At 36.0% G+C, this 17,850-nt stretch overlaps 3 protein-coding genes across 4 annotated transcripts; 2 read left to right on the forward strand and 1 right to left on the reverse strand.

Moving 5' to 3' along the window:
- The first annotated feature begins 456 nt into the window (after positions 1-456).
- LOC111792733 (uncharacterized) lies at positions 457-13,126 on the forward strand. 2 transcript variants are annotated; one of them, XM_087123247.1, is made up of 15 exons: positions 457-850; positions 1,113-1,515; positions 1,634-1,811; positions 1,893-2,032; positions 2,904-3,810; positions 3,897-3,997; positions 4,250-4,394; positions 4,502-4,570; positions 4,938-4,983; positions 7,480-7,913; positions 10,617-10,696; positions 11,141-11,276; positions 11,941-12,112; positions 12,435-12,517; positions 12,607-13,126. In XM_087123247.1, exons 1-15 carry the CDS (start codon positions 751-753, stop codon positions 12,733-12,735), a joined length of 3,123 nt encoding a protein of 1,040 aa, XP_086979373.1. In that variant the 5' UTR covers positions 457-750; the 3' UTR covers positions 12,736-13,126. The 2 variants fall into 2 exon arrangements, with proteins under 2 accessions (XP_086979373.1, XP_086979374.1); XM_087123248.1 differs by lacking the exons at positions 10,617-10,696; positions 11,141-11,276; positions 11,941-12,112; positions 12,435-12,517; positions 12,607-13,126 and adding an exon at positions 10,053-10,596.
- A 291-nt stretch (positions 13,127-13,417) lies between these two features.
- Positions 13,418-14,089, forward strand: LOC111792789 (uncharacterized). Its single transcript, XM_023674375.2, has one exon. The coding sequence runs from the start codon at positions 13,530-13,532 to the stop codon at positions 13,911-13,913; it is 384 nt and encodes a 127-aa protein (XP_023530143.2). The 5' UTR covers positions 13,418-13,529; the 3' UTR covers positions 13,914-14,089.
- Positions 14,090-15,890: 1,801 nt separating this feature from the next.
- LOC111792774 (transmembrane epididymal protein (DUF716)) lies at positions 15,891-16,908 on the reverse strand. Its single transcript, XM_023674357.2, has one exon. The coding sequence runs from the start codon at positions 16,906-16,908 to the stop codon at positions 16,081-16,083; it is 828 nt and encodes a 275-aa protein (XP_023530125.2). The 3' UTR covers positions 15,891-16,080.
- Between the last annotated feature and the right edge of the window lie 942 nt (positions 16,909-17,850).

The following is a 17,850-nucleotide window of genomic DNA, read 5'->3' on the forward strand; positions in this document are numbered from 1 at the left end:
TTATTTGTTTATAAACCCATGATCATTCTTTAAATTGGCCGATGTGGAACTTCATCATCCAACGTTAAGAACTCGTCCTCTTGAAGTCGACCTCCTATCGGGAGTCAACTTTCTCTTCTTTTGAAAAAGTTAGACATAAGTTTTTCAATCTTAAATGAAACTACGAGTAGATTATAAATACGATTTAGTTTGATTTTCTTAATTGAGAAGGCAACTAATTAAATGTAGGATAGAGATGGAAATGAATTTTTTAAGAGAAGGTTGAGAAAAATATATTGTGAAATCAAATTAAACAATATTTAAAAAAGGATAGTTGAAGGTCCGTTGGGGAAAGGAAAACCGACACGTGTCGGTTATGGTAATCTGAATGTCACAGCATTTCCGTGCATATTGTATTTCTCGTTTGTATGAATATATATATACGCAACACATTTTATTTTATTTTATTTTATTTTATTTATCTGAAGAAATAGGAAAACAAAACAAAAAGTAAATAAATTCCGACGGGAAAACGGGTTCCATGTTCTTCTTCTTCCTTTTCACTGGGAATCCTGTTCTTGATAATTGAGATTTTTCCTTCCAGCCGATGTGCCGGCGGGGAGGATTCTTCTGGCAGTTACGGCAGATGTCGATCGTCTCCTGAATTTGAGATACTGCTTTTGAATCCTAATCCCACTCTGTTCTATGTGGAACTTGGTAACTTTTGCCTGCAGGTGATTTAGAGAGGTTTTATTTTGGGTTTCAGTAGCAATGAAGGCTATGGCGACCGTCCAGGATCTGATCGAGGAGTTTAAACTTCGAACGGTTTGGTGGACTCTGTGTATTTTCTCGATTTCGTATTTTTTGACGCGTAAGAATTCTTTTTGTCTATCGCTCTGTATTGCTTCAGTTGTGCGTTAATTCGTTTACCTTTTTTAATTTACGGTACTTTTGTCGTTTGCGATGATTACTTTGGTTGAACTCTAGGACTGTTCTTCAAATGTAGAACCCTTTTACCCTTTTTCTTCTATTGGGCGAGTTCTATGGAAGTTGCGAGTATTGACATTTGAGAATGAGAATAAAGTGAAATTGAGTAATGATATTTTGACGGGCCTTTTCTTTTGCCAATGCAGATACTAGTAAGTCAATGTGGTTGAATGCACCTCTAGCAATTCTATTAGTTTCTGCATTACGCATTTTGTTCAATGAGGTAGAGTTCCGTAGAAAGGTGCGACCTGTTCAGCAACAGACGTACCTATCTCATCTGGAGAAGAAGCAGTTATCTGTAAATGACTTGCGACTTTCTTCGGCCATTCCGCCACCAAGGTGGAAAAGGAAACTTGATTCTCCAATTGTGGAGGCTGCAATGAAGGATTTCATTGATAAAATACTGAAGGATTTTGTGGTGGACTTATGGTATTCAGAAATAACCCCAGACAAAGAGTTTCCTGAGCAGATACACGCTCTAATCATGGATGCCCTTGGAGAGATAGCAGTTAGGGTGAAGAAGATAAACCTTGTTGACTTGCTCACCAGGTAGCTTATTTTTTGTATGGTGGGAACATTCTAGAAGTCTTTATTTATATTAGGTTGCTTTGTTGTGTATTTAAGAAGTTTGGGGAGTTATGACCGTATTTAAATAAAAATGTTGCAGGGATGTTGTTGATTTAGTAGGTGATCACCTGGACCTTTTTAGAAGAAACCAAGCTGCCATTGGCATTGATGTTATGGGAACACTATCTTCCAAGGAGAGAGATGAAAGATTGAAACACCATCTTATGGCTTCTAAGGAGCTTCATCCGGCACTGCTGTCTCCTGAGAGTGAGTACAAGGTGTGAGTGGAGTGCTCTGTGAAAATATCTATTGTTCTTTGGGTAGAGTCTTGCACCTTGCTAATTGCTATTCTACTGCAGGTCCTTCAACGGCTCATGAGTGGAGTGTTGACTTCAGTACTGAGACCAAGAGAAACTCAATGTCCTGTTGTCCGATCCATCGCTCGAGAACTTTTAACATGCTTGGTGATGCAACCTCTTATGAACTTTGCAAGTCCTGGGTATGCTTTTGGATGACCTACTCTTCCATATGACCATTTACTTTCCTGTTCTTGCATGAAAAATAAGGTGAAAAAAGTATACCTTTGGCTCATTCTAATGATATATATGATTTGTATATGTTTTCCTTTTTCTTAATAATCTGGTGATCGGGTGGTTGTAATAAAGAATAGCTGTAAAACCACCTCTCTTGTTGAAACACTGTGTATAGGTCCAGCTGCCTCCACATAATTTTGAAAACACTTAAAATTTTGAAGAAAAAAAAAAGTTTCACCAAAATATGGCCTTGCATACTTCTTGACCCGTATAATGTTTTCTTTTAACGATATCTAGTGGTAAAATATCATAAGAAAATGGTTTGCACTAAGATGCTCTTGTACATTTAGAGTCTTTGGGTGGTCGTTTGAAAATAGTCTTTTTCTAATACAAATTCTTTAAGGCTGTATGCATATAATTTTATGATTTTTAATTAAGAAGGCAAAAAATATTTTTCAGTTCCATGTTTTCTTCACGTTTTCCATATGTTAACATAGAAGTATAATTCAGTTTAATCGGTAGAAAAAGAAAAAAAAAAAGTTTTCTGTTGTTTAGAGACATTTTTCCTTTTTTTTTTTCTAAAAAAAATTATTTTGAAATGGTTTGTCTTGCCAAATGTGCTTTTTTATGTGAGAAGCTTATTATTTTTATGAACCAGAAAGCAGTCTTAAAAGTGCATCTTTCAAACAGCTCATCAGTTCTTTCTTTGTGAAAAATTTGGGGAGGGCTCATTCTCTTAGGCATATATGTCTAGTCTTAAATGATCTAGTAGTTGAAAGGACTGTAGAAGTGGTTTTTTACCCTAATTCTCTCTTTTTCTTCTTTTCTTGTCATCAGGCACATAAATGAAGTGATCGAATGTATTGTCCTTGCTACTAAAGCTGAGAATGACTCTGTTATAGGCAGTCAGCAACCAACTTATTCTTCAGATCAAGACAAAGACCATTCTTCTACTGCTGGGTTCGTACATGACGAAGATTTGGATAAATTGAAACACTCATCTTTAAATCCAGGGAATGGCTCAGAGCTTGCTAAAATTGACAATCAACAAGAAAGATCCTCAGGTTACATGTTCCAGGAGGAGCCTTTGCAACTGAGACATGGTGATTGGGGCCGTGCATTAAATGCAGCAACCCAGAGGAGGACTGAAGTTCTTATGCCTGAAAATCTTGAAAACATGTGGACTAAAGGACGAAACTACAGGACAAAGGAAAATAAGATCATTAAAGTAGGAGATTTTGACCCTATGGTTACAAAAAAGGATTCTGGAATAAGTAGCATGCAGCTCGCAACAACAATGAGGGATGAAGTGTTGAATGACAAGCATCATGCTTCTATTGGGCCAGAAGAAATGGCGATAGTAAGGAAAACACTGGAAAGACATTCTGATCTAATTTTGACCTCCAAACCAGGTGATGAGAACAAAATTGGCTTTCAGGTTTCTCGGGATTTTCAGAAGGATTTGTCTATTGATGGGAAGTTTATTGCTAAGAAATTAAGGGGTGTTGATAATCTTACTCCTGCTAGTGCAACCAAAAATCAGCTCAAGAGATCCAATAGTACTTCTGCTTTGGAAACTGAAGTCAGTGTAGAAAAGACTTCTACAGTAGAAGGTGGAAGATCTATTATATCAGATTTCTCTGGTCCCAATTTTGGCAAGCATAGTGAAGAGCACCTTTCTAAGAGTGTCTCAGATATGGTAACTCAAAAAGAAGGACTACTTGTTCCCAAACTTAGGAGTCGGGTGAGAGTTCATTCTTTTGTGTTTTGAGGGTAATCAGTTAGTTAGTGAAGTTTCATGCCAATTTTGTTCTTCTTTCCCCGTTGCAGGTAATGGGCGCATACTTTGAGAAGCTTGGTTCAAAATCTTTTGCTGTGTATTCAATAGCTGTTACAGATACCAATAAAAGAACTTGGTTTGTCAAGAGAAGGTCTCTTCCTGATATTCCTCAATAAATAAAGACAAAGTAACTGAAATCTTCAATGATCTCGAAAACCTTTACTGTTTTTTGTAGATTTCTTGGCATGCAAGTGCTTCATAATTGGTGTTTGGTCATTTCTATTTGAAATTGAATGATCTTTAGTGCCTCAAGATTTGAGAGAGCTCCTCAAACATTTTAATCAAGTAATAAGTCTATAGTCACCTTCATGCTTTTGCTTATTTTTACTTTTTCTTTTTCCAGATACCGAAATTTTGAGCGTTTACATCGGCATCTTAAAGATATACCCAACTATACACTGCACCTGCCTCCCAAACGAATATTTTCATCAAGCACAGAAGATGCTTTTGTTCACCAGCGTTGCATTCAACTTGACAAATATTTGCAGGTATCCTTGGATTTTCCAACTTCCGTAGATGCAATTATTGTTGTTCATTAATGTAAATTTTGATAATTTATGTATCATGATTGCTTTTCTATACTATTGTTACCCAGGAGCTACTATCAATTGCAAATCTTGCCGAGCAGCATGAAGTATGGGATTTTTTAAGTGTTTCCTCAAAGGTAATCAGCCCCATTACTATAGTTATATTGTTTCAAACCTCTCATGGTCCCTGGACTTCCTTTGATTAACAAGGTCTAGCATGAGTGTTATTAATTTTAAAACCCAGATGAGATGACAATCCAATGATTTCAGTTCCATATTTCAATATTTATATTGGCATTAACACCAAAATCTTATCAATTTGGTTAGTGTCAATTTTTAATGATTTAAAATATTTTAAAAAGTGTCTTGTAATTTTATGGACTTGTTATCTTAGAGACGTCAAGATTTCAGGGATATACTAAATTTTTTTTTATTAAAATCATTGGATTTGCGTAAGGAAATGATATTGGAAACCTAATTGAATTTAATGATTTTTTTTCCCAGAACTATTCTTTTGGAAAATCTTCCTCAGTGATGAGAACACTAGCAGGTGAGTGGTCATTCTTGTTCATTCTTTGTATGAAAACCTTTGCATATTCTGTTGCAACAAATTCAATGTTGATTTTCTTTGTACTTTTGCTCTTCCTCTGCAAGTTTTTTTTTTTTTTTTTTTTTTTTTGGCTTAATCAAGGGTCGCATATTCCAACAATCTATATCTTTCAATAATTTTCAATAATTCTCTCTCTTTTGTAAGTTGTAAATTGGCCATCATTGGCACACTACATGGCTTAGTCCGACTTTTCTATTTCAGTCAACTAGTTAAGTACATATTTTCTCTATGATAACAAAATTCCCTTCTTGGTTCTTATTACCCCAATTCCAAGAAAGTAATTCAACATTCCCAAATCTTTTATATGAATTTGACTATGTAGTAAGGTCTTGAGTGGTTGAATGTCTAATGTGTCGTTGCCAATAATAACAATATCATCAATATACACAACCAACAAGATGACACCGCTCTCAGATCACTTGCAAAAGACAATGATCTTACTTGCTCATCCTCGTTCCAAAGTTTTCAAACACCTGACTAAATTTTCCAAACCATGCATTTGGACTCTGCTTTAATCCATATAAATCCATATAAGGATTTACGAAGGTGACATACCTTTCTATTTCTCCCAAGCAACAAAGCCTTATGGTTGTTCCATATACATCTTTTCTTCAAGATTTCCACGAAGAAAGAAAAATATCAAGCTGATTCAAGGGCAAGTGATGAATAGATGCTAACGAAATGAATGACCTGGCAGAAGCCAATTTAACAACTAGAGAAAAAGTACAAGAATAGTACTTCCATAAGTTTGTGTGTCGTCTTTAGCGACAAGCGAGCTTTTTACCGAGTACAGATTGATTTGGATTGACTTTGACCTTGAATACTGATTTACAACCAGCCAATAGGCTAAAATTGAATCCCAAGTACAATTGTCGTCTAAGACACTCATCTCCTTTACCATTGCAGCATGCCAACTAGTATGAGATAAAACTTCATGAACAACCTTATGAACAAATTCAGACTTTATATAGGTAGAAGATGAGAAATTGTTATATGAAACAAAAAAAGAAATATGATAAGTGCATTGACGTTTACCTTTATGAAGAGCTATAGGAAGATCGTCATTTGTTCCTTGATCTGATGTCAAAGAAGCCTTAGTTTACGGCCTGTAAATGAAGGGGTGACCATCAAGAATAAACCTAAGTATTAGATGGTTGAGTAGAAACATGTACAAATAGAGGTGGATCACTAGAGGGTTCATAAACAAGATAGATCATGTCAAGCTTGAATGATTATAAATATGCAACCTAAACTACATAGAATTGCAAAGAAACTTAGCTCTAAGCTAAAACAAAGCACAAGTGCTCATTTTTACTACATTTTTCAAGTTTCTCTTACAAAGACAACATACATGACCTTATATAGCCTCAAAATGAAACCCTTGACCTTCCATGAGGTATTTTAAGAGTTATAACCTTTCTACTTTATGACCATAATTAGCCACTATGTAATTGAATCTAAAAGTAAATAAAAAATCATAAAACTTAAAATACATTAATGAAACACCATAAATCTAGAGTTTAATCATCTACAAAAAATTTGTAACCATTTAAGAATAAATGAAACCGTACTTGAAGTATTTTGAAGCCCTTGTTGCATAAATGAAGCCTGATTCTTCTTAATGTGGCTTAATTGCAACTTGACTTCACTTCATATAACTTGACTTTATTTTTGGGTAATTTGATCAACATTCTTCACAACTTTCTAGAAGTTCATATTGTATGATTGAGATGCCTAGGTTTATATCTAAAAAACGGGGCGGAATGGGAATTGAGAAGTTCACAACTTTCTAGAAGTTCATATTGTATGATTGAGATGCCTAGGTTTATACCTAGAAAACGGGGCGGGGAAGCCTCCCGTCCCCATCCCCGCCACCTATTTCATTCTTCATCCCTGCAAAATTCCCCATTTATTTTTGCGGGGATCAGAGCAGGATCAGGTTCCCCACGAGTCATTTCCCCCCATTTATTATTCTTTTAAAAAAAATTGTTATTTTAAATTTTTCATATTTCAATATAATCTTTATTAAAAATTTGTAAAAAAAATCATAATAAATCAATATATTTGATAAGCAAACATATATATAATGTTCTATCAACATAATTTCTAAAAATTCAAATTTTAATATTACAACATAGTTTTTGACTATTAAAAAATATTTACAACATAGTCTTTAGTTTAAATATTACAACTAGAGTTCAAAATTAACTAATATATTTTTTTAGTATAGCCAAAAAAGTGTATATATATATTATTTATTTTTAATATGTATTGAAAATATATTTATATTAAGTGGGGTGGGACGGGGCGGGAATATAATCTTGTACCTGGCTCCATTTTTGAGTTTCTAAATGGAAAAAAGACATAACAGTAATGTATCTTCTCTTCCTTTGCTGTTTGCTTCTATTGATGATTTTAAACCCTATTTAATCACAGTCAATGTGGATGATGCTGTGGATGACATTGTACGCCAGTTTAAAGGTGTTTCAGATGGTTTCATGCGTAAGGTTGTTGGTTCAACGTCACCTTCTGATGAAACTTGTGCCTTATCAAACTATGAACGGAAGTTCTCATTTAATTCAGCAGACTTGCGGAAGCATGTTTCTGCACAATATAATTTAGAAGTAGCTAACAACATTTCTGACGAGGAAAGTGAGAGAATTGGAAGTCAAAATCATGATGTAAGTGGATGGCATTCAGACAATGAATTAAACTCCAAGAGCTTTCCCCCTCGTGTGATCAAACGTGGTCGAGAGTTGGATAAAGTTGTTGACAAGAAAAATGATCTAGAATTGAGGTCTGGAGCCAGCCTTGGAGGATTGTCTCCAACTTTACATAATATTGAAGATCCAGAAGGAATGCCACCAGAGGTAATGCAACTTTACACGACATCGTACTTTTTCCTGCTTTATGCAATTTAACTGTCAGATATCTTGCATACCATTTTTTTTTTCACTCATGTTTAATCTAGCATTTTATCTACTTGGTTAGTCAATAGGGGTAGGCAAAGGACACATGAAGCGTATTGTCGTTATTTATATGTTTGTAGTTGTATCAATGATTCATTTGTTGTATGAGGACTAAACATAATAGACAGTTTATATAACATACGTTTCAAAAAAGAAAATCATTACAAAAAAGATTTCTATGTGTGTATATATATGTTTTTTTTTTTTAAATAAAGAAAGTCATTGATATGTGAAATGGGATACAGAAGAAGGTCCTGTTGATTTTTTCTTACAAAAAACATCTCTATTAATTAGCGAGGGAAGATAAACCATAGTTACAAAAGGGGGAGACAGCTTGCTCTGAGTAATAGCTAAGACTAGTGTAGAATCAATGAAATAACCGATATCACGAGTCTTATCTATGAATATGTTCCAACCAAAGACTCCAAAAAAAGAAGGGAAAAAAAAGCACGGACATGACAATTCTGAAGGAACTTTTTATCCTTGTTGAAAGGATGCCCCATATAAGACAGAGTATCATTCGATCTAAGAAATTCCTGTCAAAGGCACCTTCAAAAGCTCCCAGAAATTAGAAGCAAAGGTGCAGCTACCAAAAAGGCAAATAGGAGTTTCTGAATTGCAGTAGCACATAGGACGGGATAAAAAATATAACCATGGAGATTTTCTTTGTAGTTTATCAAAGACGTTAAATTTAATGCAAGAGTGTCTCAGTTTTCATAAGAAGAATTTCACCTTTTTGTGGAAACAGCCAGACCGTATATGCTGATATATTGCCGGAGGTTGTGCTTGATTCAATGGTGGAGAGAGCCTTTGGCATAAACTTCGATGAAAAATTACTGCCTTTTTCTTAAAACCAATAACCACAATTCTGCTCTAGCCAGTGCTTGAAGGCTGTAAGTACGTGGATAAAAGGGCCCAATCATCAATCTCTGCATCCATGAGGGTTCTTCACAGATGGATCATCCATGATTCAGAATGTGTAGAGGTGTCTTTTTTGAAGGATAGGTCGTCAAGCCGTGGGGAAAGGCGTTGGAGCATATACCATTCTTTCAAAGAGTGGACCTCTGGAAGAGTGTAAGGTTTGGGTATCCGACCTGAATCAAAATGGGTTGAACCATACTTGGATTCAATAACCCAATGCCAAAGAGCCTCCTTTTCAAGGTGAAACCACCAAGTCCACTTTGCCAAAAGAGAAACGTTCCTCTGCTCTCTACCCAAAATCCCTAGACCCCCATCTTCCATAGAGCCCTTAACAGTATCCCATTTTAGAAGGTGATGAGCCCTTTCTACTTGCTGCCTTTCCAGAGGAAATTTCTGAAAAGAATTTCGAAGCTTGTAGTCGCATTTGTGGGATCCTTAAAGAAGTGACGGATAATAAATAGGGAGATTAGCCAGAATAGCTTGGATGCGAGTCTGCCTACTGCCCTTCAATAAATTGGTGGAACCCGAAAAGATGATGGAACCGAAAAGATGGGAGTCTTTAGCCTCTTTTTCACTTTCTCAATAATTGAATCCCGAAATGATGATGAGGTAAGATTTATGTGAGGTAAACCAAGGTAGATGTTCAGCCACTTACCCAATTTACAATCAAACCGACCAGCAAGTTGTAAGCCTGGTGAATATTATTTTAATGATCTGTCTCGAATATTGCAAATCCAGACTGTACATGAGTTTAAATGGAGGTATTTATTAACCCAGACTCACTGTTTGATTATTAAGATCGATTTTAGGATATGAAAAAGATAGTTGTAAAAAATGAAAAGAAACACCCCGTGCGAACTGTTTTCGTTGGCTATAAGACCAATAAAGAAAAACAGTGGCGTTGGAGGAAATTTTTGTAGACTGGGGACTAGAGTCCAGATGCTGTACACTGGATAGATGTTCTTACAGCCCTAATGTTCACTTAGGGATGATTAATTCCAACATAAAATCCAAATAGGGGACTTAATTATATTGTCAAGAATTTCCTGAAAGGTGTTGGGTGTTGATCTGTTAACATACTTTGCCATTGCTCAAGAAATGGCAGCTGCTTCTCTGCAGAGTGCTTGCGAGCATTTCAAGAGAGAATTCGTTCCAACCACAAGAGCATTCATGGAGGATATCAGCAATACCTGCAGGAAAGCATTAAGCAAAACTGAAATCCCTCAGAAAATGAATTGAACTTCTCTACGCAAATGATGCAGAAAAAAATGTGATTGATGTCCTTGCCGTCAAACTTGATTTTTTGAGAACCTTGCCTTCAATGTCTATTAGACTTACTGAAAATAAACTTGAATCCTTAAGTGTCCACCTCTTTGCACGTGTTTTTTTCACTGGAAATCACATCGGTTACGGTCTGAACTGAACAACATACCAGTACATTTTCTCATTGTGATGGATCTGGTAGACTGCAAAACTTTCTTCAGACATTCTTTTCAAGGAACTGTATTGTTGTTGTAATTTATTAACTCCAGTGCACAATTTAAAAATGACCTACAAATTGTTCTGATTGGGAAAAAAAAAATCATGAAGTTACCTCATCACTCTGACATGCAACTGATGTTTCAAGCATATAGCTCTGATTATTTATAACTTGTTGGTTGTTCAACATTTATATTTCTGCAGTGGACTCCACCTAATGTTAGCGTACCTCTTCTAAATCTGGTTGACAAGATATTTCAGCTTAACAGGAGAGGCTGGTTAAGGTTCCATTCTTTTCCCTTTTCTTCTATGAATCTTTTCAATGCCATGGCTACGATATGTTGTTTCCGTGAGCATGTTACTTCAATTATCCATGGTCGCTGATAAGGTTCCATATTTTCTGCTCAGTTTGAGGTTTTTTTTTTATATCTCCTTTTCTGTCCCTACGTTGCTTTCTTCCCCCATCCCCATCACCATATTTTCTGCATAGTTTTTGGTGGCCGCTTTATATTTATATCCGCTCTCTCCATTTGAGCATTTTTATCCGCTACAAAAATTGTATATCTAGCGTTTGTATTTTTATTCTCTATTTTCAAACTCTATGCTGTTACAACCTACATGGCTTTTTGCATGTATGAAATTTCATGCGAGGCTCAAGAACCTAGATTTCATAACCGACAGCTTCTACTTTTATTGTTCTATTGATATTTCATTTTATTTTTGTGCAGGAGGCAGGTCCTTTGGATATCAAAACAAATATTACAGTTAATTATGGAAGATGCCATTGATGATTGGATTGTCAGGCAAATACACTGGCTACGGAGGGAGGACATCATTGCTCAGGGTATTCGATGGGTCCAAGATGTAAGTATCAGAACTAGTAAGGATTTTAGTAAACTGTGTAGTATTCAAATTCAGTGAAAGGTTGAATTCCCTCTCCCCTAGCACGAGGAGTACAAGAGTCCTGACTCCTGATGTCTATTCTGTGAAAAAATTGCTTTAGCTTCTTCCAGAGATTTGTCAAGAAATGGGTCACATTATTTCCACTGATACTACGGATTTTTTACTTTTTACACTAAAGAATTACTATTGCAAACAAACCTAAGCTAAGTTACCAACAGTAGAACTTTTGGTGGCGCATTTTTAGGAGGCCATGAAAAGAAAATATTGTCATCATTTTCTTACTCCGAAAATTCATTAGTGTTCTTACACCGAATGATTAAATTGGAGTACTTTGCATTGGATTGATTGTCATCATTTTCATACACAGAAAATTTGTCACATCTCATTTTTTTCTTCTAATTCCTAATCCTATAATTGAGTATACGTCTTTTTATTGTTGTTAATTTGAAATGATTGGACATGCATCTCCGTCTCTTGATCAGAGTGATTCTGTGAGGAAAAATAGCTGTTGCAACAATCATTTTAATTTTTCATTTTATCAATGAAATGAAAAATTTATGCTACGTTGTATAAAAACCAATGATTTAATGAGGAATGAAAATTCATTCCACCATGGTTCCTTCAGGTTCTCTGGCCCAATGGAACATTCTTTATACAATTAAGGAATGCTCAAAGTGAAGATGATTCTGAATCTATTACTAGCCGAACTGATGGAAGTAAGATCCCCAAGCCTGGATCTTTTGAGCTTCAGCTTGAGGCTGCTCGCAGAGCTAGTGATGTCAAGAAAATGCTTTTAGGTCAGTAATGTTTTATTTCTGTGACGTGAAAAGTGTGCATCTGATGTGTTTATGATCTCTCTCCAATTAACATTGTGACTGCGTATATTTTGTGTTGTTAAAAGAGAGTATGATTCAACACTGGTTTTGTTAGTGAAATCGGCCAGTTAACTTTACTTGGTCAGCCTGCTTTGATTTACAAATAAATAAGACAGCAACATTTTGGTACTTTTTTTCACTGAAAGTCATTATATCATATTTATGAGTTTACAATCTTGTAATGTTTTAATTTCCCCTATGAAGGAGACCAATTTATAATAGACTATCATTACATTCTTTTTAGGTGGGGCTCCAACACCCTTGGTAAGCTTGATAGGGCACAAGCAGTACAAAAGATGCGCAAAAGATATTTATTACTTCACTCAGGTGGGTTATCATTATTCTAAATTTATGTTTTAGTCATATTCGATCTCTGTACAAATGAACAACTTGAGTAGAATTTTGTAAATCTGCAGTCTACCATCTGTGTGAAGCAACTTGGGTATGGACTACTCGAACTATTACTCGTATCGATTTTCCCCGAGCTGCAGAGTTTAGTTCTGGAGGTTCACGGTAAGTCGGACGTCTCACAAGCAGTTAAGTGAGCGAGCAGTGTACTCTGGAACCTGTAATCCAGGTAGTGCTTGCATATTCCTCCCCCAATCCCCAGCTCAGGATCGCAAGATTTTACCTAAAGTAGCATTCAGGTTCCCTCAGTTTTGATGTTGGTAAGTAGTATTTAAGTGATGAACACGAGCAGGAGTTTTGTGGATTGCTGAAAATTCTTTTGTGAATAAAAATGGTTCTGCACGTCCTTGTTTCCTTGAACTGTATATAATCTTAGTTCTAGGGTTTGTATAGAGTTAGTGGTACAGCAGGTGATGGACAATCTTTGGTTGATATTGAAAATTATTCATTCATTATTCCATTTGTTTGTATTAATGTCTTGGAGATCTTGATCTTGTTTATATTAATGATTGATCTTGATTCATTATTGCTCAATTAGCCAACATTAAAGTTTGTAACATTCCTAGACTAACTCGAACTCCACAATTTTTAGATGAAATTTTTGTTCAATGAAACACGAGTTGCACTGATTGTGTTTTTTTTTTTTTTTTTTTTTTTTTTTTTTTTTTAACTGTAATTATGTTACCTCAATAATATATATTGAGATAAATTTAGATATTTGAATCACATTTGTCCTTGGCCAACATTCAAAGATACCACAAATCTTTGGCACAATTGTGATCTGTTTATGAACCACTCATACTCCTTTCACCTTATCCATTTCCCCATTCACCCTTTCTCCATACATACAAATACAAACAATCTTCATCTTCAATCTCACCCCATTTTCACATCCCTCAAATCTCTCCTCTTGATTCTCTTTCAGGCTTCAATGGCCACCGCATCCGCTACCCTCTCCCCCACCATGTCCACCGCCGCCCCGCTAGGCGCCCCCTCGAGGCGGCCGAGGAACACCACTGTCCATTACATTTCTGGTCTCAACTCCTTTGGTGGGTTGAAAGCTCACAACAACATCTTCTCGTTGGGCGTTCCCGTTTGTGCTGATCAGTCATTTGCAAACATTGTGGGATCCCTGAAACGCCCATTGAAGGGAAAGGGAAAGAGCAGAAGCGGCGGTGGGGCTCTGGGTTCCACTTGTAATGCCGCCGGTGAGATTTTCAGGATTGCCGCCATCATCAATGGGCTTGTTCTTGTTGGAGTGGCTGTGGGGTTTGTTCTTCTCCGGGTTGAGGCTTTCGTGGAGGAGTCTGAGTGATTATGATGATGATGATGATGATGATGTTCTTCACTTCTCACAATCTGTAAGTTATTTGTTTCTCTCACTTTAAACAATTCACAATATTCATTTTGCCTCTTTCTACCATCCTCTCTCTTCCCAAAATAATGCCATTGTACTTATCTTTCCTCCTATTAAAGTTTATTGGTATCAAACTTTATGAATTAAATCGTTATAAATTTGATAGGATATAAATTAAATTGTTGTAAACTATAGTTCAGAAAATAGATTTTTATCATTGAAAGTTTAAAGATGAAAAGTGTTCTTTAATCTAAATGGATTCCTTTTTCAATTCTTTATTTCGATCCAACTAAACGTGCCTCATGTTTTTAAATATGTGACATATGACTTCCAAGTTAAATTTTGATGAACATATTAATAAGAATGGAGGGTGCCTTGCCTTAGAACCTTAAAACAAAACAACGAAAAGTATCTAATGAAAAGATTAAAACGATGCCCTAGTCTAACCTAAGATTTATAAAATAAAAATGCAACTACCTTAACCCAAGTTCCATTGTCTTCAACGTAATACTGCTGTCAATCGTACAGGGGTGCTTTGCTTTTACGGCTTGAGTATTTTAAGAAATAGTCAATAAGTGATCCCATTATTGGGGTCGAAAAATGCAAACACATGCAACATGATGGGACGTATCATTTAAAACCGTCTTCTTTTAGGCGACTTTCCAACTCAGGCAAATTGGATGTGTAGTGCTTCTCTACACATGACCCACACATACGAGCATAGGCTGACCAAGCGAGCTCGCACACCCCCTCGGTCTGCTCGTCGAGATAGCTCCTTTTGGGTTGTAGCTAGACACCCGGAGGGAAAGCGACGGTCGTTGCACCATGCTAAGCATGATGGTCATTCCTGTCTCACAGTGTACGCATTTGTACTCATCATAAAGGGGAAGTATCTCGATGCATGTGTACATACAAATATGCATGAGGTCTCCATATTTTCATCATGGCGTAATAAATCATGCAGGACAACTCCCATTCTTTCACCACATATCACACTCAACATAAATATTCATAAATCATTTCAATCAAAACATAACTTTCAAATCATGGCACACGAGTTGTGCTTCGTAACTTTTCCTTATCTCAAAACATTTCATAGCATGTCATAGCAAATCATGGTCTAACATAATATATTATAGTGCATCATGACATCTCATATATTACATAACTTATCATGACATAACATAACATAACATTTCATTCATACCATTATAGTGCATCAGGACCCCTAGGCCGAAGCTACTACGACTCCTTTATACTAGCTTAATGCTGCTCTCTGAAATTTAATTATACCTAAAGGAATCCCACCTAATTTTGTATAAAATAATTCAACTTAGACTCCAAATAATTTAAACGAGCTAAAAGTTAGCTAAAAGGTAGTCCTACTAACTTTAAACCGCTTCTAAATAGTTGAAACTAGTAGGAAAGGATTCAAGCGTAATAGATCCAACTCGATTAAGTCAAAATGCTAGCTGGGAGCCATCAAAAAGTATATTCTCTCAAACCGTTCAAGTGAAATGAAAGAAACTAAGGGACGTCCCTTTTATATTGGAATCTTACTCCTCATTTTCTCAAGATAATTGATGTAGAACAATTTTTTTTTTCTTCTAATTTTGGGTTAAATAGCTACCATTAATATAAAAAATAAATAAATAAGAAAGAGTTACTCCATTTACGGTGGTTCTGTCAAACTCGACTTACTCCACTTCTCAAACAATTTTGATACTCTTTCCGTAAATTAGAGCCCAACCACAATGCTATCATTAGGATAAAATAGGTACGAAGTTTCCTAACTTTTCCTTTTATTTTCAAGTTGGATCTCATTACAGATTTTACAGATTTTTAGGAAAGGAATTCCATGGTGTGGTAGAATAGAAAAGTTCCTAAAATATACCCAAGAACTCGAGAAACTTATTAAAAAAAAAAAGTCAAAACTAAAAAGAAACTAAGTTCATCAAGAAAGTTGCATAATCTAGCAAGTTTCAGTCTACAAAATGTACATAAGTTCTATATGTATATATTCTGATTGATGGTTTTAACAAACAGAACAATCACAATCTTTAGACCGGTTGATTCACCAGCAGCTGGTAGCTGTGTCAATGCATATTGAAATCTTTTGCGCCACTCAAAGCTGCTCGTAATCCGATAACTGGATCTTCGAGCTGCAATTTTCAGATTTAGTATATCTGAGGCTTATAAATCCAGTAAATATAAGAATCCCTGCAAGTATCCAACTGAATTGCAGGTTGGCAAGTGCTCGAGCCCTCATATCAGCTTCCTTGGTTGCACAAATGACTGCTCCCAGCATTTTGTCTTCAATGATCCTCATGCTGCAGCCCTTAGGAACCAGGCTTGGAACCCATAGCATGAACCCCATGTTCATGAACCAACACCCTTGCAGAACAACCAACAATGAAACAACAAGAGCTGCAGGGAAGTTAGTAGGACAACAAGCAACTACGAGCACCGACACGAGAGATGCAAACACTATGAGCTGCAAGAGCCAATGGTAATGGCCTTCAATGCCATTGTGGTCAGCCGAGTGGAAATGAAGCAAGAACAGTTCTTGACTGAAGACACAGGCTGCAAAGATGCCCTCCACCCCAGACAACAAGTTTGATGAGTTATTCAACTCGCTGTAGAGGGCGAAACCCGAAAATATGGCAAGGTGGAGGAACATGGTTGCATGCTCCAAGTTGATGACTTTGAAAGACAAATGAACAAAAGGGTACTCCCAAAATTGTCTGAAAATTGCAAATACTGAAAAAGAGAACACGAAAACGAGCTCCAAATACTTGAGTTTGGAAAGCGGCCGATCAAGAGGGTACCAAAATCTTACCTTGAAGCTTGAAGAGCCTTTGAGATTATGGGTTTTGATTGTATTCACAGTGTGCCAAAGGCCAAGAAAAGTGAATACAAAACCAGATGCCACATGAGGTACAAATTGCCCCATTGAAGCCTATATTCTCAAACTCTAGCTTATCAAATCGATCTATAAGCCAATGCAATTTTTTATATCCTCTCATTTGGCTTGTAGAACAACCTAAAAATACATGATGGTTGTCTAGTCAAGTATTTGGTGCATAATGCATGTGTTGCCACTATGAAAGTTGTTGTCAAAAGTTGATAAAGGAGCTTTAAAAAATTGGTTGATAAAGGAGCTTTAAAAAATTGGTTTTCTGATTGGGAGACTGATGGGTTAGTTCAAAAACTAGATGCAAAATGAAGAACATGAACCAATACAAGATTTTGGAATTGTTAATCCTAAAATCATTGCTGCTTCCAATGTAGAATGTACAAAAGTAATAATAAGGTGAAGATCTAGGAAGCACAAACACTCTATTCTAAGTTGAGATGCAATCGAATTATGTTATGATTCCAATATGAGTAAATTATTCGGAGTGTCAAAGTTTCTGTAATCTTTTCTAAAGTATAGACATGATTATATGGATATCTTGAGATGGATCACACTAACTGCGAGAAAAACTATAAAGATAATATTGAGTGATCTTGATGGTAAAGATTTAAAACGTCCTAAAAATTTAAAAAGAAAACATAAATAGACTCATTCAGCAGAGTTTAATGCAGCCAAGCCAATGAAAATAGGGATAGTGAAAGCTAGCAATTCAAGGTAGTGTGGTTCTAGACATTACCGAAAGCTAATGGTCGTAAAAGGTGAAGATTTAGTGCTGCCTTCAGAGAATGGTTATTGGCCATAACTGCACATTGAAAGAAAAAGTAGAAATCAAAAGCAAATGCTAAGTGGGGGAAACTTTTGTTTCAAACTAACTGAAAAAACTGTGAAGGAATCGCTAATAATAAAGCTTTTGAACTTTTCTTGACCTCTACCTTTAAATACCCATTTCGAATTTGTCATAAAGGCTTTGATAATCTT

Source organism: Cucurbita pepo, chromosome 4 (genome assembly GCF_057944985.1).
Source record: "Cucurbita pepo subsp. pepo isolate OVF chromosome 4, ASM5794498v1, whole genome shotgun sequence".
Lineage (NCBI taxonomy): Eukaryota > Viridiplantae > Streptophyta > Magnoliopsida > Cucurbitales > Cucurbitaceae > Cucurbita > Cucurbita pepo.

Coding starts and splice junctions, on each gene's coding strand:
- LOC111792774 (XM_023674357.2), bottom strand. CDS start 16,908: ATGGGGCAATTTGTACCTCATGTGGCATCTGGTTTTGTATTCACTTTT.
- LOC111792789 (XM_023674375.2), top strand. CDS start 13,530: ATGGCCACCGCATCCGCTACCCTCTCCCCCACCATGTCCACCGCCGCC.
- LOC111792733 (XM_087123247.1), top strand. CDS start 751: ATGAAGGCTATGGCGACCGTCCAGGATCTGATCGAGGAGTTTAAACTT. Junction 2,033..2,903: donor ATGAACTTTGCAAGTCCTGG/GTATGCTTTTGG, acceptor TCTTGTCATCAG/GCACATAAATGAAGTGATCG. Junction 4,984..7,479: donor AGTGATGAGAACACTAGCAG/GTGAGTGGTCAT, acceptor ATTTAATCACAG/TCAATGTGGATGATGCTGTG.